Source organism: Cephus cinctus, unplaced genomic scaffold, assembly GCF_000341935.2.
Source record: "Cephus cinctus unplaced genomic scaffold, Ccin1 Ccin1_scaffold0678, whole genome shotgun sequence".
NCBI classification, from domain to species: domain Eukaryota; kingdom Metazoa; phylum Arthropoda; class Insecta; order Hymenoptera; family Cephidae; genus Cephus; species Cephus cinctus.
Genome location: NW_014333303.1, coordinates 19,479 through 40,715, shown reverse-complemented (window position 1 = coordinate 40,715; position 21,237 = coordinate 19,479). Strand labels below are relative to the sequence as shown.

General features: G+C 34.3%; 7 protein-coding genes across 17 annotated transcripts; 5 read left to right on the top strand and 2 right to left on the bottom strand.

Annotated features, from left to right (window-relative positions):
* The first annotated feature begins 420 nt into the window (after nt 1–420).
* LOC107269602 lies at nt 421–3,570 on the top strand. Its single transcript, XM_015743655.2, has 5 exons — nt 421–729; nt 838–904; nt 1,334–1,408; nt 1,542–1,625; nt 1,726–3,570. The coding sequence occupies exons 1-5, from the start codon at nt 715–717 to the stop codon at nt 3,099–3,101; spliced, it is 1,617 nt and encodes a 538-aa protein (XP_015599141.1). The 5' UTR covers nt 421–714; the 3' UTR covers nt 3,102–3,570.
* On the bottom strand, nt 3,560–6,196 carry LOC107269603 (bifunctional coenzyme A synthase). Its single transcript, XM_015743656.2, has 5 exons — nt 5,303–6,196; nt 4,893–5,236; nt 4,496–4,750; nt 4,240–4,422; nt 3,560–4,162 (listed from the first exon to the last, which is right to left on the bottom strand). Exons 1-5 carry the CDS (start codon nt 5,892–5,894, stop codon nt 3,959–3,961), a joined length of 1,578 nt encoding a protein of 525 aa, XP_015599142.1. The 5' UTR covers nt 5,895–6,196; the 3' UTR covers nt 3,560–3,958.
* Nucleotides 6,197–6,275: 79 nt separating this feature from the next.
* On the top strand, nt 6,276–8,699 carry LOC107269604 (probable peroxisomal membrane protein PEX13). Of its 6 annotated transcripts, none has more exons than XM_025086878.1 (6): nt 6,276–6,486; nt 6,904–6,975; nt 7,121–7,375; nt 7,489–7,736; nt 7,833–8,012; nt 8,083–8,699. In XM_025086878.1, the coding sequence occupies exons 1-6, from the start codon at nt 6,425–6,427 to the stop codon at nt 8,481–8,483; spliced, it is 1,218 nt and encodes a 405-aa protein (XP_024942646.1). In that variant the 5' UTR covers nt 6,276–6,424; the 3' UTR covers nt 8,484–8,699. The 6 variants fall into 6 exon arrangements, with proteins under 6 accessions (XP_024942646.1, XP_015599144.1, XP_024942649.1 ...); XM_015743658.2 differs by having other exon boundaries at nt 6,889–6,975; XM_025086881.1 differs by having other exon boundaries at nt 6,277–6,744.
* Nucleotides 8,700–8,872: 173 nt separating this feature from the next.
* Nucleotides 8,873–11,674, top strand: LOC107269596 (glucose dehydrogenase [FAD, quinone]). 3 transcript variants are annotated; one of them, XM_015743648.2, is made up of 11 exons: nt 8,873–9,298; nt 9,376–9,572; nt 9,632–9,743; nt 9,814–9,948; nt 10,018–10,133; nt 10,214–10,381; nt 10,461–10,614; nt 10,700–10,860; nt 10,932–11,109; nt 11,170–11,374; nt 11,444–11,674. In XM_015743648.2, the coding sequence occupies exons 1-11, from the start codon at nt 9,148–9,150 to the stop codon at nt 11,646–11,648; spliced, it is 1,782 nt and encodes a 593-aa protein (XP_015599134.1). In that variant the 5' UTR covers nt 8,873–9,147; the 3' UTR covers nt 11,649–11,674. The 3 variants fall into 3 exon arrangements, with proteins under 3 accessions (XP_015599134.1, XP_015599135.1, XP_015599133.1); XM_015743647.2 differs by having other exon boundaries at nt 8,877–9,298; nt 9,373–9,572; XM_015743649.2 differs by lacking the exon at nt 10,461–10,614 and having other exon boundaries at nt 9,373–9,572; nt 10,214–10,292.
* An 18-nt stretch (nt 11,675–11,692) lies between these two features.
* LOC107269597 (beta-1,3-galactosyltransferase 1-like) lies at nt 11,693–13,371 on the top strand. Of its 2 annotated transcripts, none has more exons than XM_025086882.1 (2): nt 11,693–11,833; nt 11,911–13,371. In XM_025086882.1, the coding sequence occupies exon 2, from the start codon at nt 11,984–11,986 to the stop codon at nt 13,208–13,210; it is 1,227 nt and encodes a 408-aa protein (XP_024942650.1). In that variant the 5' UTR covers nt 11,693–11,833; nt 11,911–11,983; the 3' UTR covers nt 13,211–13,371. The 2 variants fall into 2 exon arrangements, with proteins under 2 accessions (XP_024942650.1, XP_015599136.1); XM_015743650.2 differs by having other exon boundaries at nt 11,701–11,833; nt 11,938–13,371.
* Nucleotides 13,372–13,380: 9 nt separating this feature from the next.
* LOC107269598 (splicing regulator RBM11) lies at nt 13,381–14,497 on the bottom strand. Its single transcript, XM_015743651.2, has 3 exons — nt 14,357–14,497; nt 14,132–14,281; nt 13,381–13,981 (listed from the first exon to the last, which is right to left on the bottom strand). The coding sequence occupies exons 2-3, from the start codon at nt 14,213–14,215 to the stop codon at nt 13,472–13,474; spliced, it is 594 nt and encodes a 197-aa protein (XP_015599137.1). The 5' UTR covers nt 14,216–14,281; nt 14,357–14,497; the 3' UTR covers nt 13,381–13,471.
* Nucleotides 14,498–14,530: 33 nt separating this feature from the next.
* Nucleotides 14,531–18,027, top strand: LOC107269595 (acyl-CoA synthetase family member 3, mitochondrial). Of its 3 annotated transcripts, none has more exons than XM_015743644.2 (9): nt 14,531–15,098; nt 15,383–15,550; nt 15,636–15,873; nt 15,965–16,279; nt 16,424–16,781; nt 16,865–17,010; nt 17,144–17,380; nt 17,517–17,695; nt 17,772–18,027. In XM_015743644.2, exons 2-9 carry the CDS (start codon nt 15,425–15,427, stop codon nt 17,964–17,966), a joined length of 1,794 nt encoding a protein of 597 aa, XP_015599130.1. In that variant the 5' UTR covers nt 14,531–15,098; nt 15,383–15,424; the 3' UTR covers nt 17,967–18,027. The 3 variants fall into 3 exon arrangements, with proteins under 3 accessions (XP_015599130.1, XP_015599132.1, XP_024942645.1); XM_015743646.2 differs by having other exon boundaries at nt 14,555–15,098; nt 15,386–15,550; XM_025086877.1 differs by lacking the exon at nt 14,531–15,098 and having other exon boundaries at nt 15,372–15,550.
* Nucleotides 18,028–21,237: the final 3,210 nt, after the last annotated feature.

Below are 21,237 nucleotides of genomic sequence, written 5' to 3'. Positions count from 1 at the left end.
CTTCCTATAATCGCATATGGTTAAGGATTATTACGTTTTAGTGATTGTATTTTGTCATCACGTATTCATTTTAATTTTACATATTAGCATTTTAAATGCCGTATTATTGGCTCTTGTCCATTTGAATTATTAAATATAAAATAACATGGAGCTTTCTTTAGTATCACGGAACAATTAATTAAACAATTTTGAATCACCCTCCAGCGTCGTAAATGTTGCGTAACGTTCAACACGTACTTATCATATCAATCGCGTAACAGTACCTATTGTAAATATGAATTACAGTTTAGAAAATAGTTTAGAAATATTGTAGAAATATTGCTATGCACACACTTTTAATTTTTGTTGTCAGAGCTTAGTAAAATAGTTTTCATTTATTTAAAAGGCTATTTTTTAATAACTCTGACTTTTTATTTAAATGCAACGTACAAAATTAGTATAGTGGAACGTCAGTAGACGGCGATACGTACGCTACGTAATTAATCAAACTGAACATAACATACATAACATAATATAAAATAACCGAACCATGTCAATTTGAATTCATAATATTTCACCTCATCCGAGGTATGAACGCAAGTCATAAGAAAAGGTAGACAAATTTGAAAGTATTAAATTATTGGAATACTCTGGAATTATTTGGAAATATGGTAATGCAAGCAGCTATTGAGATATAATCAGTTACGTCCGACAGTTAAGGAATTGATTGTTAAAATGTCTCATTCCGTGGTAAGAATTCAGTTTATGTATTATTTTTTATTTTTGTTTACAATCAGCATTACTTTAAAATAATTACTTTGGGATTGTTTTCACATTTCTAATGACATTATTATTTAGGGAAAGCTAATGGATAAAAAATGTCAACCAGTGCAGTCATTAGAATATTTTACCGATATAAAAAAGAGTAAGTATGAAATTGATATTTCACATTAACCCTTTGCACTCCACTATCCCCTCTCAGGGGACATCGTAATTCTAGCATATTACTCGGATGTCCCATCTCAGGGGACATTAAAGTTTATTAGTGATTGCAGGGAATTAACTTATTCCAGCACAACTTTTTGAGAAATACATGTTTTTCTGAAATTTCCACAAAGTGGCGCTGAGTAGCTAGTGAACGCCCAGAATGGTTCTGAGTGCAAAAGGTTAATTTTCATGTACAACATACTTTTTCAATGACTTGAATTGCTGACCATATATCATTTCCTAATTATGCCTTTAATTTTCAAGATTGAAGTATAATTATACTTTTGTCTATTGCAAATCATGGTACACTTGTTGAATATCTACTGTTATTCTGATAGAAATGTTTATATTTATGTTTATGTTATAGTGCATGGAAGGGCTGAACCAGTGAGATTGACTCAAGCTTTCATTCATCCTGGACACGCTGAATCATGTCGAAAAGGTGAGTATCAATGATCAAAAAGTGCATGATTTATTGTGATGTCATTTGGGCTTAAATTTTGTAAAATTTACAAATATATTTTAATATTAAGATCAATTATGAAATGTTATAATGTGAATATTTCTAATTGTAGCAACAAGAGAAAAAGCGCAACCAGTAAAAGTAAAGGAACTTTTAAAGGAGTTGCGAAGCACAAATCCAAGCCGTAAAAAGAGTAGTATGTATCTAGCAAAATTACTTTCAATTATTAAAAAAAATAAGTTGTATACCATGCAGTGTAAGAGAAATGATAATTCGGTATTATCTCACAATTTCAGGACTTGAAACAGAACAATCCTTCAGACTTAGCGTACGACGAAAATTATATAATTCTCCAAAGGTAATGGAAAACTTGAATTTTATTGCTGAGACAAATAAACCTGCAATAGTACCACAAAAAAGTATTTGTGTGAATAATAAAAATGAGAGTGCAGGATCTAATGTATTTAAAGTACCAATGCAGAAACTAAAAAATGTTGCTGCTTCAGGAAGCCAACGAAAAAGTATGTTACTACCCCCAAATACCATAAAAAACAGATACACAAGAATGAAAGACTCTTTGAGCTTAGCATCAAATATAAAAGCTACACCTGTAAAAACCACCATTAAACTTAAAGCTTCTGAAAAACTAGGAACTGTAGTAGAAGCACCCAATTCAAATGAATTGCTGATGGATAATTTAGTTAATGCTGAAAATACCATCAACGGTAACGAATTGAATACAATTGTTACAGCTGATGTCGATAACGAGGTAAAGGATAACAATATTAACATTAACCCATATAATATAAACTTAAATTCGATAATTAATATTGATAAACAACATCTAATCCGCTTACAATCACATTGCCAAGAGACGATATTCGCTCGTGAAAAAGAATTGAGTGAATTGAAGCAAATGTTAGTCCTCATTAAAAATTTATTGGAATCTGAGACATCAAAGAACGTAAGAGCTTGTTTGTCCACTGAGGTAACAGACACTGTATCACAGAAAGAATCAGACAAGTTAACTGCAATAGGAAATGGAGCACATCAAAATGATCAGCAGACGGAAGTTTTATCAAAAGAAGTTGTTGACGAAGAGAGTATAGAATTGACACAAAATAAGGCCCATGAAGAGAATATCAATTCCTCTCAAAGAGTAGACTCACCACAAACTATGAATGAACTACAAATTGATGAGAAAAAATTTAAGACTATGAAAAACATGGAGGAAGATAAGGAAAATTTCAAGACACCAAGTAGGTCTGAGAAATCTATTAAAAAATCAGAACATTTTCAACAGAGGAGAAGATCTGCTAGACTGGCTGCTATAGAAATGAAATTGAATCAAGCAGAAATTGATAATTGTACAATATCAAAGAATGACCAAATTCTGAATGATAATGTTAATTGTAGCAATCAATGCACTCCAGTTTTTTCTCTGTCGTCTAGACGCAAAACCAAGTCGCGTAGAAAGAGCAATGAACATTTCGCAGCATATCTTGCTTTAAAATCGGATATAAGTTTCTTACAGACGCCGGACGTCAAAAGATTAGATGATTCAGTGAAAGAATTTATTACGCCATGTATTGTTTCTAAAAATATCACTACGAGTATGTCAACAAAATTGCTATCGGAATTGAATTCGTTATATAAGAATTCTCCAATATGATAAAAGTCTGTCTCAGGTTCGTTTATAGTTTCTTATATGCGAGTATGTCCATTGTAAAGGAAATGTTGATTAACTAATTTGTACTTTTATAATATGCTCCATATATTACAACAATTTTGCATTAATGGCAAATTTTAAGTATAATTGAAAATGTGCCTGTTTATACACATATATCATAAGTTTAACTAGTTTCCGTAATAGGAGACTTCTATTTGTATATTTTTTCAATATTTCGATTTGAATTATATTTCGATGCTATATTAATTGTAAAAAATCTTTACAAGATAAAAGTATGAATAACATAAAATGACAGCTTGAAGCAAGTTGACCTTTTAATACAGTATTTATTATAATAACATATAACAAAATGGTATTTCTGTTAGAAATGCATAATACTCCTCAAATTATTTATGTCTTCTTGAGCGTTAGTGTACCGTTATATTATTGAAAATAAAATCAATTTTCAGAACTTATATTTTATTTAATAGACTGTCCACAGAAAGAGGTAGTCATTATAATAAATAACATGGCACAGTTTTTCATACCTAAATTGCAAACTAAACTTATACTATGAAGAAATAAATCACCATTGTAATGTATCAAATATAATTATAAGCAGCATAGAAAATCGTAACTACCGTTATGGCAGTTTTTCATTTGGTTAACAATTACCGAGGTCCATCGAAATAGATCTGTACTTTTATACTTTTAAGTTATTACGCCACGATAACTATCTTAGTATTCTATTTATGACACCCTTTCCAAAATACCTATGTCCCCCTTTGTTATGTTAATATTACGTACAGTATACAGCTGCACACTGCGCATTATTTATTTAATATAATTAATTATCCGTGTTAGCTTGCTACTTGTTTTGCTAAGTATGTTTGGAGCTGATCCCATGCTGTTTGTACTTGTTTCTCAGTAACGTCATGACTCCATAACGTTGATATTACTACGTGAGCTTCGTTTACTTGCTCTATATTACTTGGTTGAACTTTTATACGTAACCTTGCTTCATCTTCTGATAAAGCATTCCTTTCTACTACACGCTTTACAGCCTGTAATTTAATTTATTAACGAATTGATTCTGAAGATCAAACAAAATTATTTCTTCGGCAGAACGATCTTTACTCACTTCATCTTGTGGAATAATGCAGGTCCAAATTTCATGACAAACAGATTGCCATTTAGCTTGAATAAGTACTGCTGCTTCCATTACAATAATCTCAAAACCATTGTTATAAAAATCATCGATCTGCCTTAATGATTCTTTTAAAATTTCAGGCCATACCAAGTTATTTAGTTTATCTAATTGGTCCTTTTTGTAAAAAATATAAAAAATTATGGGTATCTGTTTAACCAGAAAGATATATGCAAATATATTTATGTACCTTGTCATTAAATACTATATTACCAAGGGCTTTTCTATCGATCAAGCCATTAGCGTTGAGTATGCCAGAACCAAAGTGTTCTACTACCAAATTAAAACAAGATCTTCCTGGCTGATACAGGTCATGTGCTATTTTATCACAATTTACAAGTCCAGCACCCAATTTTTGTAGTTTGTCAGCAACTGATGATTTTCCACTAGCAATTCCTCCAGTCAAGCCAATTATATATGGCTTCAATGATTTACCTTCGATTTTCTACAAAATCACCACCTACTATATACATATTGTGTCTTTCTTAAACACAGATTTCTATTCGATCTACTTAATTTAATCCCATCTTATTAATTTAATGGGAATTAACTAAAATTTTATGCAATAGAATAATTCAAATATTTACAGGATCACGCAGTCTTGTGCCCAGGAGACGAATTCTATGATTACTAGAACTAATTTTTGCTTCTTCGTGCTTCTGATGATACGCTTCACTTATCAATTGAACTACATGTATAGCCAATTTATTAAGTCCTCTCTGTTCTCGAATTTCATTCACTTTATCTCCACCTCGTTTAGTTTCTTCACTCACGACAATCATTTCAAACGTGGGATCATCCTTAGTAGGTCCATACATATCATAAATTGGAACAACATCATATGATAATGATGGATCAACATCTTCCAAAAACTCACGAACACTTTTTATCCTTTTGGAGCATGGTTCTATGAGTTCCCATAATATCTTTCCTAAGAAAAAAAATAATACAGTAGGCTTATATTCTAATAACAAAATCTATGCTAAAAAGATTTTACCAGACAACATATTTGTTTCGGTGACACCAACAGTCAACTTTTTTGTGCAACATAAAACTGCCTCACTAAGCAAGATTTTGTGACCATTGTGCAATCGATCAAATGTTCCACCAAGTACGACATTTTTAAATGTGCAATTTTCTGTATAATTCTGCATGTTATCACCATCACTGTCCACATCCTTATCATTGTCAAATGTAATAAAACTACATCCCATTGATGTGTTGGATAGATAGTCCTGTATAAATGCATTAGCATCGTTCTTACTATACGTCTGATCAAATATAACAATTTCCACAGGTCTTTTGGTATGTATAATAGGAGTAGTAGGATTCTTCATGCTTGTAAGTAAGACACGAACGTCTAAACGAGTTGCAAAGGAAGAAGCCAGTGCATAAATTCTGGAGACAGTTTGAGCATATCGTGGACCTTTCCATTGAGTTGTTGACAATGAATAACTTCCTGGCACAAGAATATTTTTCTCTGGGAAATATTGAATGTACAATGTTTTCAGTACATGCTCCTTGATTATTGGTAATAATTTTGCGACCTTGACAGGATTAGTCAAAATTAATAGACCGGTATTAGCCATTTATTCTTCTTGGAGAACACAGGTTTAATATCAGAAAGCTTCACTATATTAAGTTGACAAAGTACTCCACAAATTCTTCTTTACATATGCCTTCTAAATTTAAGTAGGAATGTTTTTACTTGTAAAGCATAGACTAATATCAGGAAAGAAACTAATCTCTTGTCTGCCTACAGCCTTAGATAATAGTCCAGTTCTTGTATTATAAATGGTAATCTGATTGACTACGACTTCGTTTGCACGGCGATTTTAAAATTAAACTGTTTTTGTTAATACTCATCTAAAGGAACAGACAAATCATACACACAGTAGGTAGCAAGGAATATTTGGGTTGGTCAATTCCTTCAGATCAATGTTAACTGGACCGGTTTAACCCCTTCCAGGAGTATAAGTTCTATGATAAAACCGTAGCGCTGAGCATCTCCCTATTCATCTCTGGTTGTGCATCTCCCTACTCATCTCTGTTACAATAGCACGTCAAAAAGACTTCACTAGATTTAGTTTATGATAAAACTTGTTTTCGTTTGCATTCAATGAATGATGTTGATAAGCGGGGCGACCGTAACCTAGGGGTCCATTGGAAATGTTACTCAGGGTAATTCGGGCACGTTGCGTCTCTTTTTATTATCGTTATTATGAAGAGGATAGAATGATACTAGAGTCGACTCTAGAGAGGTTTTTGAATGTACGTCAGTGATTATGGTGGCAGATTCACGACCAGAAGGTTCAAAGTTCGCGGCCAAGTTCCCAGCGACATTCACCAATAAGTTTTCATATTGGGTTTCATAAGAAAATTTAAGTGTCCCCGTTGGGGGTATAAGCATATAGAAAAGGAAGGACTCTTCATCTGAGTGTTGGTGAATTCCAGTTTTACATAGATTAACCTTTGACCCTTTATATGAAACGTCAACGATAATGTTTGATAAAGTGGAGTTATATTACTTCTAATTATACTTTACTTGTGTTGTATTGCTTTACCATATTCTTAACCACACAGGCATCTTTCTCATAGTAGTATGAACCAGCAAAGAATCAATGGAATGAATTGCAATCAATTCAGAAGTGCAACTGACTTTGTAATGAGGTATTAGTAATGGGTTTTAATAGTAATATGATACTCCAGACGAATACTATTTTAAGTAAATTTACGAAATGTTTAAACGTTATTTATATGATTTATATATTGAGTCAAATTTTACTGGTATACACATTTTACATTCTTCTTTCAGTGGGCCTGGTCCACAAGGAGCTACTCACAGCCCAGGTGTACCAAATAGAGTTCCACCACCCTTGCCGCCACGAAGGACAATACAAAGTTTACAACCGTACAGTAATTATGGACCATTAGGATCAAGTTTTGGATATGGAAATAATTGGAATTATAGAGGATATGGTGGATATGGGAGAAATGGACCTTATCCTGGTATATCATCTTATAATGACTATGGTCAATTTGGTGGACCTAGTGGAGATGTAGAAAGTAGGTAAGAATCAAATGAAAGTTTTTTACTTATCTTGCAATTTAACCAATATAATTGGTATTGTTTGAAATTTGATTGAGTTTCTGGTGTTAAATTTATTTGTGACTTTCATTTAGGTTTGTTCAGTTTGCTGAGGAGAGTACCCGTCCAGCATTTCATTCAATAGAAACTATGATCTCTACATTCTCCTCTGTTACCATGATGTTAGAATCAACGTTTTTTGCTATGACAAGTTCGTTTAGAGCGATATTAAGTGTGGCTGATAATATAGGAAAATTACGCTCAAGCTTTGGTCAGTTTCTTAGCGTATTTGCATTGATACGCTTTATGAAATGGTTATGGTGGAAGATCATGTATTCGCTAGGTGAGTAACATGTATTTTACTTATAGCAAGATTATTTTTAGAACTAAGTAAGTTTGATCATTATTAACTCATTAATGTACTGTTGTGATGTTGAAGGTTTACGCGCAAATGATCCGAATATCGAAGTTGTGTGGCAAAAGACTGCACTAGAAGTAATCAATGGGGAGAGGACAGGACCTTCTAATTGGCCAATTTTTATGTTTCTTAGTCTCTTATTTGCTATTCCTTATCTAATTCATAAACTAGTAAATAAATCACAACAAACTAAAATTAATCGTAAGTGTTTCAGTTCTAAAAGAAGAATTTGTTGCCTCTGTTTCATACATTAAACAGATTTTTGTTATAGCTAATAATCCAAATGAATGGATGCAATGCAATGAGCCAATATACACTGCAATAGCCTCGTACGATTTTAATGCCTCATCCAATGATGAACTTAATTTGAAATGTGGTAAAAAAGTATGGGTAGCTCCAAAATCTCTACAACCAAGGGATTCTCCTGGCTGGTGGAGAGTGACTGATAGTATAAACGTTGGACTTGTTCCCGCATCGTATCTGACTCTTGCTGGTCAACTGAAGAAAAAAACAGAATCAAATGAAACACATGTTTCTACGCCAAATACGAAAGATGATACCACTTTACAAGACACTAATAAGAATGAAAAAGCTGAGTCAGAATCTAAAATGACATCCGATTTTCAAAATTTTGAACAAGAATTCAATGCAGAGGAAAAGCTAGAATTTTAAATAGTCTAGGAATCTCTGTGTTTGACTACATTCACAAGATGATCTACTCAAATAAATCTATGGAATAAATCACCAGATTGTCTTATAAGTTAATTTTACATTCGAAAACTTGAGTTACAAAATGCATATTATTATTAAAGTTACTCATCTATAATTGTCTGAAAAGTTTTTATTCCTATATAAGTTGTTAATGAAATGAATCGTTTTTATATAATAGTCATAATTTTTTTATTCAAGTTTTTTAATCGAATAATTATAAGGAAAAATATGAAAAGTATATGTATATACGTTTGTTAACTTAATTAAAATAAATTGTATTTAAAAATGTAATAATAGATATAATACAAGCAATTTTTCTTTCACATAATTTTATATGACGAACTATAAATTTTCCTATTTTTATGAATTATTTGAGTTGTATTAAAGGAATACAGCCCATCCATATGAGGCAATACCAGGCAATACTAATTCAGTCCTAGCCGACCTGGCTCAGTCAAACGATTTAGATAACCTATTTTTATTTTATACAATATGAAGTTATGTGAATCATTCCATTGTAGTTATTTGGAGTTACACGTAATTAAGACCACGGTCTGAGACCGTGATTAAGACAATCATGGATAACAATACGCTCATTATATTTCTATAAGTTAAACATATAATAATGTATTTCTTGAAATATGCTGCATTCACAGTGTATGGTGTAGCAGCTTTTACATTTGTATATTATCTTCAACTTGCTTTGATTATTGAACAATGTAGAGATTGGTTATTTAAAACCATTCAAAATGACCAAGTTTATGACTATATTGTGGGTAATTATCTTTGCTGTCAAACATACTTATTTTGACAAAATTTGAAATGTGAAAGTTAACTTTCATTTTTACAGTAGGAGCTGGCAGTGCAGGTTCTGTACTCGCAGCAAAGCTTGCTAATGCCAAATATAAAACTTTGCTGATAGAAGCAGGTGGAACTCCACCAGCATTCTTCAATATTCCTATTTTATCACCATTATTTCAACAATCTGTATACGATTGGCAATACAGTACAGTGCCACAGCATCATTCATGCAAAGGATTAATAAATAATGTATGTCCGTTTAAAGGAAAACCCCATATTTTTGTATGCAATAATTATTTCATTTACAGCAAAGTGTATGGCCTGCAGGGAAAATACTTGGAGGGTCGAGTAGATTAAATTATATGGCTTATGTTTGTGGCCATGCGGAAGACTATGCAGATTGGTTTCCTGATTTTATAGGTACAAATCTATTTCATATAAAACATAGTATATAAAATCATCATTAACAATTTCCCGCTTATGATATTAGAACCAATTATTGAAAAAAATGGATCATTACACGTAAAGGAGATACTATGGCCTACAGAACTTTCCACTGCAGTGCTCAAAGGGATTACCGAAATGGGCCACAGTATTAGAAATATAAATAAAGAACTGAGAACAGGTAATTATTATTGACCTGGTTTTTTCTATCATCCTTATGTTCATTATGTTTAATAGTATATGTTTGTAGGTTTTATGAAAGTACAATTGACTATGAAAAATGGGGAAAGGTGGAGTTCGGATCAGATTCTGCATACAAAACATTTATCAACTTTAACAGTTATCACTAACGCGCATGTTACTAAGGTAAATTTTCAAATACACCTGAGTAAATTATTGTTGTGCCATTTTGATAGTTCTGTTTATACCAAAACGTTATTTTTAAGGTATTGTTTAAATCAAATAAAGCAGCAGGAGTAGAGTTCGTCAAATTCCACACACCACTTCAATCATTAGCAAAAAAAGGTATCATCATTAGTGCTGGGGCAATTGGCAGTCCAAAATTGCTAATGTTATCTGGTATTGGACCTAAAGACCATCTTCAAGACTTGAAAGTAACATTGCTCAACAATAGCATCCATTTTAATTGTTTACTTTATATGCATATGAGACATTTTTTGGTATCTGTATCAGATTCAAATAATCAGTGATCTACCAGTGGGTGAAAATTTAATGGATCATATACTTACTGGTATTGACTTAGTCACACTTGAAACAAGTTTGTCTCTCAGTCTGGTTAATGCATTAAATCCTATTTCTGCACTAAACTATTTTCTCTATGGGAAAGGTATACAATTAATTAATTTAATTTCTAAAAGTATAGGCCTCATGATAAATACAATTTATATCATCTATATCTATTTTAAACATAGGACCATGGACATCAGCTGGAATTGAAGTTGTGGGTACATTTAATGAACCATTTCATTTGAATAATACTGTATTACCAAACTTGCAGTTAATGGTAATGCCCATAGGTGTGTCACAAGACTATGGTATTGCACTAAGAAAAGCAATGGGAATTTCTGATAAGGTTTTAATTCTTTCTGATCTTCACGTTTCCCTGTTAAACGAAATGGTGATAAGTAACAATATTTGTTGCAGATTTTCCAGGAATATTTTGCTCCACTTGCATATAAAACTGCAGTAACAGTGGCGCCAGTTTTGTTACATCCAAAGAGTACAGGGAACATAAAACTACGCAGTAATGATCCTTATGATGATCCTATTATCGATCCAAATTATTTGAGCGAGCAGGAAGATGTGCAAACTCTTATTAGTGGTAATTATTTAGTTACTCCATATATAATTTTGATGATATATACAATAATTAATTTCACAGGTCTCAAATTTGTTGAAAGACTTATTAGTACCAAAGCAATGAAAACACTCGGTGCCTCTTTGTATAAAAAGAATTTTCCTGGTTGTGAGGATGAAATTTTTAACAGTAACGAATATTGGGAGTGTTATATACGTCATTTAACTTTAACATCTTATCATCCTGCGGGAACATGTCGAATGGGGAGCGTTGTTGATGAGTCATTTAGGTAAGGCTTATTTAAGTTTTACATAAAATGATGTACTAAAGAACAATTTATTTCAATAACTGACTACAGGGTACATGGAACAGAAAATCTTTACGTGGTAGATGCGTCAGTTCTCCCAAAACTTCCTAGTGCAAATATAAATGCAGCGGTCGTTGCGCTTGCAGAAAAAGCTTCGCGTTTACTAATAAAGAATAAAAATAAATATCTTCGACACCAAGTGTCAAAAGTTTGTTACAAAATTGAAGTTTTTCGAATTCGATCTAATAAACGATAATGCAGACAAGATCAAGTCACAGAAAATTTGTATGAAGATCGCTTTTTTTGTAACCAATTTTTCCTGTGATGTTCCAAAGCATATGTGATACAAATTGCCATTTCAAACGACTGGGGATGATTTTTCGACATGTTGAAAAAATGGGATTTCCAGGAAGCCAAAGGACAACGCGATTACCTTCAAAAGTAATTGTGACTCCATATTATGCATGAATGCATGTGGCATTATATGCGATTACTAGATTTTTAATATATCTTTAAAGTGGAAAATCTCTACCTCATCGTTGCAGATGACATAAAGAAAATGTCTAGAAGATTACTGTGTGTTGAAGAGACATGCAAGCGAAATCAACCACTGCCTTTGGCTTCTTGTTTTGCTGGCTACAGATATTTGGAATACTTTCTTGTGCGACTTATTACAATCAGACTGTAAATGCCGAAAGAATTGGAAAAACCATAATACCACAAGAAAATAAGTACTTTTCGAGTAACGATAAACAATTTAAAGAGGAAACTGAAAACATTCGACAGGATCCAGTGTTGATAATTGATCATTCTTTTCGCAATGCGACGGATTCATTTTTTATAACCCAAAGTTCTAGGAAACGTCTAATGAGCATAGTAAATGTAGATAATACAAAACTCTCTCAAAATAATATGTTAATCCGTAACATTTACAGTCCAGGACATTCTGTTTCCATTCCAGAAAAATGTCCGGAGTTCGGTAAACGCATGAAATTAGTGGTAATAATTTTATCAGATCCAATACATTATACTGCCAGAAAAGCTATCAGAGAAACATGGGGTCTTTTTGGACACCGTAAAGATGTCAGTGTATTATTTATGTTAGGTATAACAACCGACATTTATTTAGAAAGAAAACTCAAACATGAGCAAGAAGTATTTGCCGACATTGTACGTGGTAACTTTCTGGATACCTATACAAATTTAACATTGAAGACAGTTTCAATTTTAGAATGGGTAGACAGATATTGTGCACAAGTACAATTTGTATTAAAGGCAGATGATGATGTCTTTATCAACATGCCTAGGCTACTGACATTTGTTAGAGTTTATGCGCAGTTTAGGAATGTTATATTTGGTAGGCGGTCTGATAACACTATACCTCATCGTGATAAAGACAGTAAATATTATGTTTCATTGGTAAATTACAAACAGCCTGTGTTTCCACCTTTCTTAATAGGCCCTGCGTATTTAATATCCAGTGATATCATACATAATCTATATATAGAATCACTGAAAACGACTTTTTTAAAGTTAGAGGATGTATTTACCACTGGTATTGTAGCGAGAAATCTTGGGATTAATCGCGTGCACGTAATTAAATTTATTAATCAAAGAGAATCGTTTAGTATATGTGAATTGCAAAAAAGTATAAGTCTCCATAGTATCAACTACCATGAGCAGTATGATCTGTGGGGAAAACTATTTATTTGTGAACCAAGTTGCCCAATGTTTTGTGACATTAGATCTCACGCGGAAATAACTTCTATTGATTATATTCTTTTTTATATTTTGTTTTTGAAATTTCAAATAATATAATAATATACTATAAATTTATTATAAAGCTTGTATGTACGTTTCAACGATTACTATGATATTACTTGACAAAATTGAGATACAAAGAAAATACTGATAAATATAAGAGATTCATTCAAATTATTTATTTGTAATATCAATAATTTGAAATTAATTTTTCAAATACACTATACTTAGATTAAAAATATATTTCAGCCTGCATTGTCTGTTGATTTTTACAAAATAATTTCTTATGCTTATAGCTTTTATAAACTGAAAACAGTTTTAATTTCGACCATCCCTTCTGGAATTATTATTGTGCCTAAAGTAATTACTTCCCCTGTCAGAAGGCTGCCTATCTCTGTGAGACCTATGACTTCGATTATGAGAATGTCTGTCCTGTTCATACTCTCGTTGATATGGATACGGTCTTTGTGATCTCCTATCGTCACTACCTGGATAAGTATTCATCTGACTAGGATATGACATTATGCCTGGAGGCACATATACATTATACATTTGCATTCTCAAGTCCTGCATAAGGTTTCCTAATAACATTTGATTTCCTAACTGAAGCAAATGATTATGAGCCTGCTCTTGCGATTGTGTATGCACTGGAGCCATTTCAGTGGTATTTCTTTTCTTCATACTTAGTGTGCGATCGAATAATGTTGTACCATCAAAAAGATCTAATGCATATGCTACTGAATCAATATGTTTAAATGTCACAAAGCCATACGTTCTTTGTTTTCCATTACGATCCTTGGGTATTGACACCTTTTGTATTGGGCCACCCTGCAACACATAAATTAATAGCTACTATAACGTTTCTATCTGTAACACAATTATAATAAATTTACATCACTTATTTACTACACATTCAAATCAGACGTCTAATGCTATGCTAATTAATTTTTGGTGTTTTTAAACCAAAACAATGCTTACCTGTAGAAATAGTTCATACAAAATTTCCTCCGTCACTCTATCACTAAGATTTCCACACCATAAAGTACGCGAATCCTCATCCATTTCGATATTCTCAAAAGATCTTTCACATTAATTCAGATTATTCTTATACATTCATCGCTTCTTTTCCTGTAAACAAATTTGCAGAGGATCTAAAACGATCTGAAACTTTGGAACTTCTAGAATTCGTCGATTCTTGTAAACCTTAACGTAAACGTAAACTGTCATGGCAAACGAAGCCGCCATCTAGTTATCTAGAAGTCAATCGTTATTCTGGACTTGCCAAAGTTCAGCAGTGTAAGATAGACTTAAAGTACAAGTACAGACTCTGTTTGGTTTTTTAATACGTTAGGATAAAAAAAATACGTGATTAAACTTTGCCACAAAACTATACATTTGTCAAAATGTTGCAAATACATTACATGCAAATGTTTAGTGTTTATAATTTCTGTTTATCGTATCTTCATAGCAAAAAAACGAAGTCCATTAACGTCACGAAATTTGTTCTACGCATCTGTTAAAAATAGTCAAGAGTCAATCACAAGATTCCTCGTGACTGGCTAGGAATATTGGCAAGTGTGCAATTTTTCTTGTATACTCAGAAAGTACCGAAAGATCGTTGCATATCTATGGAGTATAATGGTCCTAGCGAGAATATTTTGTGAATAGATCACCGATTGCATGATCTTCAATTCTGTACTGTCAAAAGAAGCAGTTCAATTAACTTTTCTATACACAAAAAAAGAGTATGACGCAATAATCCTAATATATTAGCGGGTCGTTTAAACGTAGTGTCATCCTGATAAATTTATTACGGCTCCACTTTAAAACTACTGCGCTGTCATCTGATTTGAAAAGTGTCTAGGGGCGAGGAGACTTCGTTTCTTTAGTTAGAATCTTGCTACAGACGATCGTCTAAAGGAATTATAAATATCAAATATGTTTGGTAAGTTTATCTTAGATTCGTCCAATCTGATATTGTCGTTCGCATGTATTTATAATTATGGACAATTTTTTGAGTAATGACGTAATGTAATAGCTCATAGATGGCACATTTTGCAGGTTGTGTATACATTTTTTTTAACATTCTTTTTCGAATCGGTTTTAATGTATCAATACATGTTTTATTAAGAAATTTACGAAATTATTTTTTTTTTATGAAGATGATTATATATTAGGTTAATATAGCACGAAGACTGTGTATGAGGTTAGTATCATATTGAATTTCAGCAGCAGTAACAACATTTAAGGAAGTAACACACACCAACTAAAATGAGTTCCTTTTTGGCTCATAGATTACGCATTGCTGCAGGTTCAGCAGCTCGTAATCATGTTGTTCTATTTGCTCGGCAGCAGCAATCATATGCTGCTTTAAATTCAGCTAGTGACATTCAGCAAGTAAGATTCTGTATGGCTTTATTCATGTAAAATTCCAGCCAAGCCTTATTTACAATTACATATGTAAAGTGTATTATTATTGTAGACTTCAAATGAGGTGGTACCAGTATTTAAAAATGCAGTACGCTTTGGTGATAGAACAGCGCTGCGTGATGCACATGGTGATTACACCTACCGTGGCTTGTTTCTTAGCTCACGACAATTTGCTACTCAGTTGTCAGAGATACTTGGAGATTCACGTCAGGAGAGAGTAGCATTCTTAGTACCAAATGATGCAAATTATGTTATAACACAATGGGCATGCTGGATGAGTGGTCAAATTGGTGAAACAGAAATTATATTGTCTATAATATTAATGTAACTGATCTTTAGAAATTACGTTTCCCATATGTTTAATACATCCTTTCGTTTCAGCTGTACCACTAAGTTCTTTACATCCAACTCCAATTCTTGATTATTATATTAAAGATTCTGATGCACGAATTATTGTTACTACCACAGAGCATTTACCCTTACTAGAACCTATTGTGGCAAAGACAAACCGACGCTTAATAGTGCTTGACGATGCTCTCCGCATTCTTGCTATGAAAGCTGGAAAAACTGCTAACAATAAGAGCACTACTGAATATGATGTAGAGAATACTCTAGATGCTGGGATAAAGGGCGATTTTTATAATAAAAGTGATGCCCTGTTCATCTATACTTCTGGTACAACAGGAAAACCTAAAGGTATGCTTGCAATTAGAATAAAGCCATATAACTGATATTCTTATACAATATATATTGAACAAAATTTTCATAAAGAAATATTATATTTCTGATATTGCACTTTTTATGCGTACAACTAAAATACAACAATGTTCATTGATAAAGGAGTGGTACTCAGTCATCGAAACTTGCAATCACAAATAAATGCACTAGTATCTGCATGGAAATGGACAGAGAAGGATACCCTTCTGCACACTTTACCGCTGCATCATATACATGGTATTGTAAATGCCCTTTTGTGTCCATTGTACGTTGGAGCACGCTGTGTCATGTTACAAAAATTCGAGACGTCTAGTGTTTGGGGTCAGCTGCTAGCGGTAAATACGCAAAACACAGAAAGAGTGAATATGTACATGGCTGTTCCAACAAGTTACATGAAACTTATTCAAGAATACGATCAACTGTTTAATAAGAATGCTAAAATGAAGGAATATATACATGCAGTATGTAGCACTAAGATCAGGTTATTATCCTTAACTTATTTATACAGTTTTGAAGGCATCCTAATAGAAATTCATTATAACATAAGAATTAATTTATCCTCAGGTTAATGATCAGTGGATCTGCGCCTCTTCCTAAGCCTATTTTCGATAGATGGGAGGAAATAACTGGACATCGTCTATTGGAAAGGTATGGCATGAGCGAAACCGGTATGATGCTCTCCAATCCTCTTGAAGGTCAACGTGTTCCAGGTGCAAATTTCGCGTCTATCTATAATATCAAAATAAAACGATCATATTGAATACTCTTATGGCCATATAATTTGCTTCCCTACGTAAAATAATTCTCTACAGGATAAATACTGATAGCAGAATGATTTTACAGGCACCGTCGGCACTCCGCTTCCTGGCGTACAAGTGCGAATCACAAGAACCGAACATGGTAGTTTGGAACCAAAAGTTCTTGTGCAAGGGAATGTTAAAGAGTCACGAAAACTAGTCAATGAGAAAGAACCAATCGCCGGGGATTTGGAAGTAAAAGGTGACAATGTTTTCAAAAAGTACTGGAACAATCCTGGAGCCACCGCAAAAGAATTTACTAGCGACGGATGGTTCAAAACTGGTAAATTTTATTAATAAATTTATGTATGGAATCAATATTTTTTTTTATTTTCGTGTTATTCTACGAACATAATCATATGACCCATGCCACTTATCTAAACCTAAATTATATTGCTTGACAACGTTCAATATTTTAGGTGACACCGTGCAGTATAACAATGGTGTGTATAAAATTCTCGGTCGCAGTTCTGTGGACATTATTAAAACTGGCGGGTACAAAGTCAGCGCCCTAGACGTGGAGACAGTGATTCTTGGACATCCTAACGTTCAGGATTGCGCAGTCGTTGGTCTACCTGATATCACTTGGGGACAAAAGGTATAAAATATTCAGGTGAAATTGCAATATGTAAAATTTAAGTTTATATAACAAACAAATCACTTAATTTTTACAGGTCGCAGCGATCGTTGTAGTGAAGGAAGGATCCGAATTGATATTATCCCAGTTACGGGAATATTCAAAAAAATCTTTACCCGAGTATGCTACTCCCACCGTGTTGAAGATAGTGGATAAAATTCCCAAAAATAACATGGGAAAAGTCAACAAACCAAACCTTCTCGATACCGTATTCCCAAAAACTATGGTCTAAATTTATATACTCTCACGCTGTTAATGACAAAATAAAGGCAAAGACCATAAAATAATTTCAACATTTAGTCCCTATCTATTTCATCGATTTCCACTAATTAGCAAACTCACTAATCCATTATAGAAGAAAAGGCCAAATACGATTACAGGAAATCCTCTTACAGTAATTATACCTCTGTCGGTTATACTACTGTTCCACAAAACATAAAGTATTTCATTTGATTAACAAAATTTCGACATAATTCATCATACACGTAATTTGAAAAAATGCAACATTCATATTTTTCAAAGGTTACATAATAAATTCCCACAAATTAAATACTCTCTTGACTAGCGGACATAGTCGTATCGCCAGACATAACGATGCGTGTAGAAGAAACAGCAAGTTCGTAAGTACTCGAAGCAATCATCCACATACGGCATGGCTGGTTGGAGACACAGAAGGCAGAGAACGGGCGTCGCGCTGTCTGCCAAGCTGAACGAAAGAATAGAGCCAACCAGCAGCACCAGCAGCAGCCAGTGCACCAACACTCAATGCACCTCGCTTGGATGGTAGCTGTGCTTGCTTGGTTACTGCTCTGTTGCTTACTTGTTTGTCCGTTTACTTGGCTGCCTGACTGCCTTGGCTGCCTTCTCTTGCGATAATACATTCCCTGCGGCCATATACATACCTCCCAACGACCAGCTGGAATACTTTTAGGTCAACGCTTACAAGCGGAGACCACGCATCCCAGCAAGAAAAATCCATTCCACGATACGTGTCTTATTTTATGTTGTACGTGCTTATGCATAGTAAGTATACACTTGTATCTTTTGTTAACACAATAGTAATAATATATACTGGTATCCCTTAGGTAGATGGTAATATTACAGGGTTTATTGAGGGAACGTTAGACGGCAATGGAGAATTCTTTAAGGGAATCACATAACAATGGTATTTCTGGTGAAGTAATTACTTAGGGAACTTTTATTACTGTGGTCATTGATTCCAAGAGATGTTAATTGGCTCGTTAAGATTTAGTAATAGGAATTTTGGGATTGGTTGTTTTATATGCTATATAGCATTGAACTACGATAGTTAATTTTGACAGCTGTCGTACCTTCCGCTCTTTAAATATCATTTGACAATACTTTACAGTGGAGAAGTATGAAAAACGTCGCAGTCTGTTATTAGAAACTGGACAGAAAGTTCACCCCATTTCATACGAGTATCAACGATGAAGAAGTATTGCCTAATCGAAGTTCTGACATAAGGATCAAAATGAAAAGGTATTACGTATTGCCACGTGGGAAGTTTTCAAAGGCTAATCGATCAGTTCGTTCGCCAGTAAGAAATATCATCGATAAGCATCTGTGGAGCAGAAGGGTGTGTTCACACCGAAAGACGGTGAGCGGCGGATCCCCACATATCTCCCTGTTTACTCGAAAGCCTGCTTCGCAGCCCAGCTGCCTGACGAGACGGCGAACAGGTGGCTTTCTGGCTTTTCTCACCAGATGCTAGAATGCCAAGGAACGCGTGTCCGCAGCTGCATTGCCTCCTTACGATCGTCTCGTTGTACGTCCAGCATACATATGAGAAAAGATGCTTTCTAACTGTGATTTGCGATGAGTCTGTCCAATGCAACGTAGTGAGGGAAGCAACGCCATATACAGGGTGTTCCGAAATACATGGAATTCTCTGAGGAATTTTTCATGGGTCTTCCCAGGGATGTTAAACGTGCTTCGGTGCTTTTATATACAGGGTGTTCCGAAATTACCTGAGCAACGGGGTATGGCGGTGTTCGGGAGGCACCACTGATCACGAAAATGACCTTCCTTTTCTCCGGATGGTCATAGTTTTTAAATGGGAGCAGGTCAAAGTTGACCAATCAGAGGGAGGCGTCAAGAGAAACGTAGCCACCTACGAACTCTGAGTTTTCTTCCCTCGCTTTTGTTTCTCGGTGGCTTCGGGCAGGATGACGTCAGCCCAAGACATGTCTATTGGAAACAAGAAACAAGCCAACTTTGACTTGCTCCCATTTAAAAACTATGACCTTCCGGAGAAAAGGAAGGTCATTTTCGTGATCAGTGGTGCCTCCCGAACACCGCCATACCCCGTTGCTCAGGTAATTTCGGAACACCCTGTATATAAAAGCACCGAAGCACGTTTAACATCCCTGGGAAGACCCATGAAAAATTCCTCAGAGAATTCCATGGATACCGATCAGAATCTGCTGGATCGTGACCGTGAAATCGTTGCTGCTGTGGTATCGTTTGAGAAATCAATGGCGTCTTGATATATTATTGTACTTTTAGTAGCAGGAGGATGATGAGACGAAGAAGCGAGGTCTCTATGAGATCAGCTTTAGGCATGCCAGCTGCCCGTTGGGAACAGTGCGCGCCATGCTGTCTGCCCAATTCCCACTTCCCACTTGCTAATTCAACGTTTAAACCATTTCCGGCCTGTGAGGCTGCTTAATCGGACTAGAGATTTCTTGGAAGAACCTACGTAAGTCTTGATGGAATGACCTTCGGTATGAACAAAGATTGACGACCATATTGACATTAATGTATGTGTAACCGCTTAAACAGTGATAATTTGAATTTCGGCATTGACGCTTAAGACATGCGATGGTATTCTCGCGTTTCTACTTCATGAATTATCACATCTGGTTATGGCGTATAAAAGTGAGAATACATTATAATATACCCACGCCAAGGCTTATATGTGCTTTACTATAGAGCACAGTGTATACCTCAGGTTCTGACATTTATCGTTTCTTTCTCAACGTGACGCTGACTCTTCGTGAAATTCGTGAATATCTATTTCCGTAACTATTACTGGCGTCATGCATACTGGGACGTCGAATTCTAGACTTTCGACATTTCGTTAAGCGAATGACAATTTCTGTATATTTAGAGAGTAGGTGAATTATTGTTAAAAGTATATAGATATTTTTTTCATAGATCACAAGTCAAGTGATTTATTTTTGTTTCTCGTGAAGATTTACGTAATGCCTAACACGCAATGTAAGAGGAACTTTATGATGATTTGGTTTCTGGAACTGAAATTCTCTCTTAGAGGAATTGCTTGTATATAAGCAGATTATACGTAAAGCACTGAATATCGTATACACATGGTTTTATATATTGCTTACGCGCCTCTTATAAAGTGGCACGACAAGGCATGCCTACGTGACCGGATATCGCGTTCAAGAAATAATAGAGGTCCGTTGGTGGTATAGAGAAAAAGGATGAAGATTCGCATTTCGATAGTGGATAGCACTGCAAAT